Raw genomic sequence first — 3515 nt, forward strand, 5'->3', positions numbered from 1 at the left:
GTTACCAATCTATGACTGGACGACTTTTGATTGGTTAACAGTTATTGGCGGGACGCTGGTGACCTAATTATTGACGAGAAACCTCGGAGAAGCAGTATTTGAATACACACTTCCTCTCTTCGGGTCAAAGGTAAGATTGGTCTATCTAGAAAGGCCTCGTTTAATGTATTATTTTTGCAAAGCATTTGACACATATCGCACTTCTAATGTAGATCTGAAATCGTATATTAGAATCATATCGGAGGTCGAATCAGCTGGCCGTCCGGGCGTAGACCAACATCGAGTATAACAAATTGTTTACATTTACGACGTCTACGCTACACGCCTAGGTCAGCGATAAATGTACATGGTATCAAAGGTCATAGAACTTCAGCTCATTTTCTGGAAAACTTAGTCATGGAAAATAGCACGTTTATTTGAAAACGGGTCGATCTTCTTCCTAAATAAGATACATTTTTGTACACGCGTAAACCATTAGTCATTACTGCATCAAGATTCCGTGATGATACATGTATATGAAAGCATGCGTGTATTACGTCGTCAGGTGAGGAATTTTGTGTTTATATGTAATTATATGCCGTACACATCGACGAATCTAACCCAGATAAAGTGTCTTTCAATCTTCTTGAACACAGTTTACTGTGTTGTTGTTATGTTGCTATTTATAGCATGACCTCTTCAGTTGGGAACTATAACCTTTGTCAGATAAGGGTGCCAGAGTTACTTCCCTTTAATCGATGCGTTAAACAGCAATCCTGATTATATTTCTTACCCGTTCTTTTTTACTTACAAACCACTGATACATGACAAAGTAAAGCAACCAAAATACTCTAGACTGAAAATAATCAGCGGCCTCACTGATAGCAAACTCTGCCACTTGAAAACATGGATGGAACCTATGATTTTGGAGATGAATTGTCCTGATTTTATTGTTCCTAATTTAAAAAGTAATAATAATAATACATCCAATTGCTAATCACTTATGGGTGTATGCTATGTTTTAACTTCAACCAGTCCATTACGTTCACGAGTCATTAATCCCCTCACGGGAATTAGGTGGCTAGCACTCAAAAAACAGTTATGTGTTGATCAATTTGTATTGATAAAAATAAAAAACAACATTCATATTAAATTTATCACGCATCATTTTAATGGTAACTGTCTACGATGGCGATCCATTATGTGGACATTGACGTTTTCAAGATCTGCCTAGAACTACAAATGTACACTTGCCACATGTTTTTCAGGTAGAATTCCAGATTTGAATCAATTAACTAAGTAATTTAGTGAAGCAACTATTATTGTGGACTAGACCTTCTCCCTATAGATATGTATGACAAAAGCAGTCGTAAATCCTTTTTTCACCATTTTCAATCAATTATTCTCAGGAAAAAGAGACAATCATTCAACATGGCTGATCTGCACATCCAGTTTAGCCTTGCTATGGTGATAGCAGGGATATTGGCGGAAGTTGTGAGTATTCTGTGGTATAACGACCGATCACCATGGGGACATCGAACTGGCCACAGATACCTACTTACAGCCATCGTCTGTGACGCCCTTTTAGTTGTCCTCTTAAAATTCGTCACCGAGTAAGTAATTTTCCTGTTCATTTTTTTTCAGTATACGATCCGCGATCATAGCTGTATTGTACCTAACCATCCCAATAATGAAATATTTCGTAGGTCAAGGAAATTGAATTAATCTGATTAAACTCTAAAAAAGATAGTAATGTATGTTAACCTAACGTTAATTAATACTATATCAAAATTTTACAACCACCAGTAAATGGTTTATCCGAATGTGCCAACATAAGAATTTTGGCCCTCAATATTTTCTTATCTAAAGCTTCTCTATCACTAAATCTAAAGGCATATCTGATTACGACAGTGGCTATTCCCCTTTTGATAGTCGGTGTCACAAACTTGGATATAAGCTGCTGATTTTTGTTCATTTCTTTATCCCGTATCCTACATATTTTGCCAATGTCTTTCCAGTCAATTTTACCCGATCGGCCGGTGGGAGGATGGTGTTGTGCTGAGTCTGTTCTTCGCCTTGATGTACGCGGCCCTGGAAGCCCCACACTGTGTACATAACCACCGCAGTTTTTCCTGGTTTTTCTTCCATACCGTACACAAGTTCCTGCTCTGCTTCGTGGTGGTCTTCGCTCTGTTTTACTTCCGTTATCTAGGTTAGACTGGTGATATCTGACAGAAGGAACCACATATCATAATTACTAGTAGTAACCTCTTTAGGATGTATACAAGTTAATTTTTGCATGCTGTATATTGTAATATTGTTGTATCTTTTCGTCTGTTATGGTCTTAAACCCTCCTGTTTTATGTACCATTTTGAAATCTATATGCTATTGGTCTAAAATGTGTGATATTATGTGTCATCCAGATCTCTTTAATTCGATCGTTTGAAGACTCTGAATTTTGAAATTCTGAACAAATTTCGCATTGCAACGTTTTGTTTTATTAAATTTTTATGAATTGATTTTTTGTGAAAATTGAAATTTACATACCGTATTAATCATCACAAATTTACCATAATCATACAATGAGCCTATTCTCCTGTATGTATCATGCTCATCTGATGGATATTATATATTCTTCTACTTATTAATTATACAATATACCAGGTATTCTTTATTGTTAGCCTTAAATATAAGGTAAAATACACGTAGTAATATTAATCTATATCCTTTTTATGATTCATATTTGTTAATTGAATCAATTGAAAATAATAAAAAAAAAAATACAAAACAACATGTTTTTTTTCTGTCTTGAACAATAAAAATCTGACATTAATTCTGATATGATTGCTAAAAGTGTGGTAGTCAACGATAGTATTGAAACCACAGGGACTTGGCAATGTGTGGTAGTCAATGATAGTATTGAAACCACAGGGACTTGGCAATGTGTGGTAGTCAACGATAGTATTGAAACCACAGGGACTTGGCAATGTGTGGTAGTCAACGATAGTATTGAAACCACAGGGACTTGGCAATGGGTGGTAGTCAACGATAGTATTGAAACCACAGGGACTTGGCAATGGGTGGTAGTCAACGATAGTATTGAAACCACAGGGACTTGGTAAGATTTTGTTTTACCTACGGTCCATTATATGATTCGAGTCCCTTTAATCGAATCATTTAACTTACTTGCACATTTAATAAGCCCGTTTTAAGTTTTGTGCAACTTTTGTCATGTATTTTTATGTGGGGTCTAAAGGATTATGGATTTAATTTTAGAAAATATATGCATATTTTTATTTTTGACTTGTATAGGAATTGACATTTCTTGTGCAATTTCTCGGTTAAAGTTTCGTCAGTGGTCTACGATTTAATCGGATGTCATGTTTTGACCTGGATGTCCGTGTAGGGTCTAACAAGGATAATATGGATTTGATATCTGGTAATAATCTGTTTAAAAAAAAAATTGGGGGACAATTGTATTACCAAGTCCAACAATTCTGTAAATATTAACAAACAAACAAATCATTAGATAATG

General features: G+C 35.4%; 1 protein-coding gene across 1 annotated transcript; it reads left to right on the top strand.

The window, feature by feature from the left end:
• On the top strand, nt 1–2761 carry LOC117325557. Its single transcript, XM_033881864.1, has 3 exons — nt 1–130; nt 1389–1592; nt 1998–2761. Exons 2-3 carry the CDS (start codon nt 1411–1413, stop codon nt 2194–2196), a joined length of 381 nt encoding a protein of 126 aa, XP_033737755.1. The 5' UTR covers nt 1–130; nt 1389–1410; the 3' UTR covers nt 2197–2761.
• The last annotated feature ends 754 nt before the right edge of the window (nt 2762–3515 follow it).

This window comes from Pecten maximus, chromosome 4 (assembly GCF_902652985.1).
Source record: "Pecten maximus chromosome 4, xPecMax1.1, whole genome shotgun sequence".
Taxonomy (NCBI): Eukaryota; Metazoa; Mollusca; class Bivalvia; order Pectinida; family Pectinidae; genus Pecten; species Pecten maximus.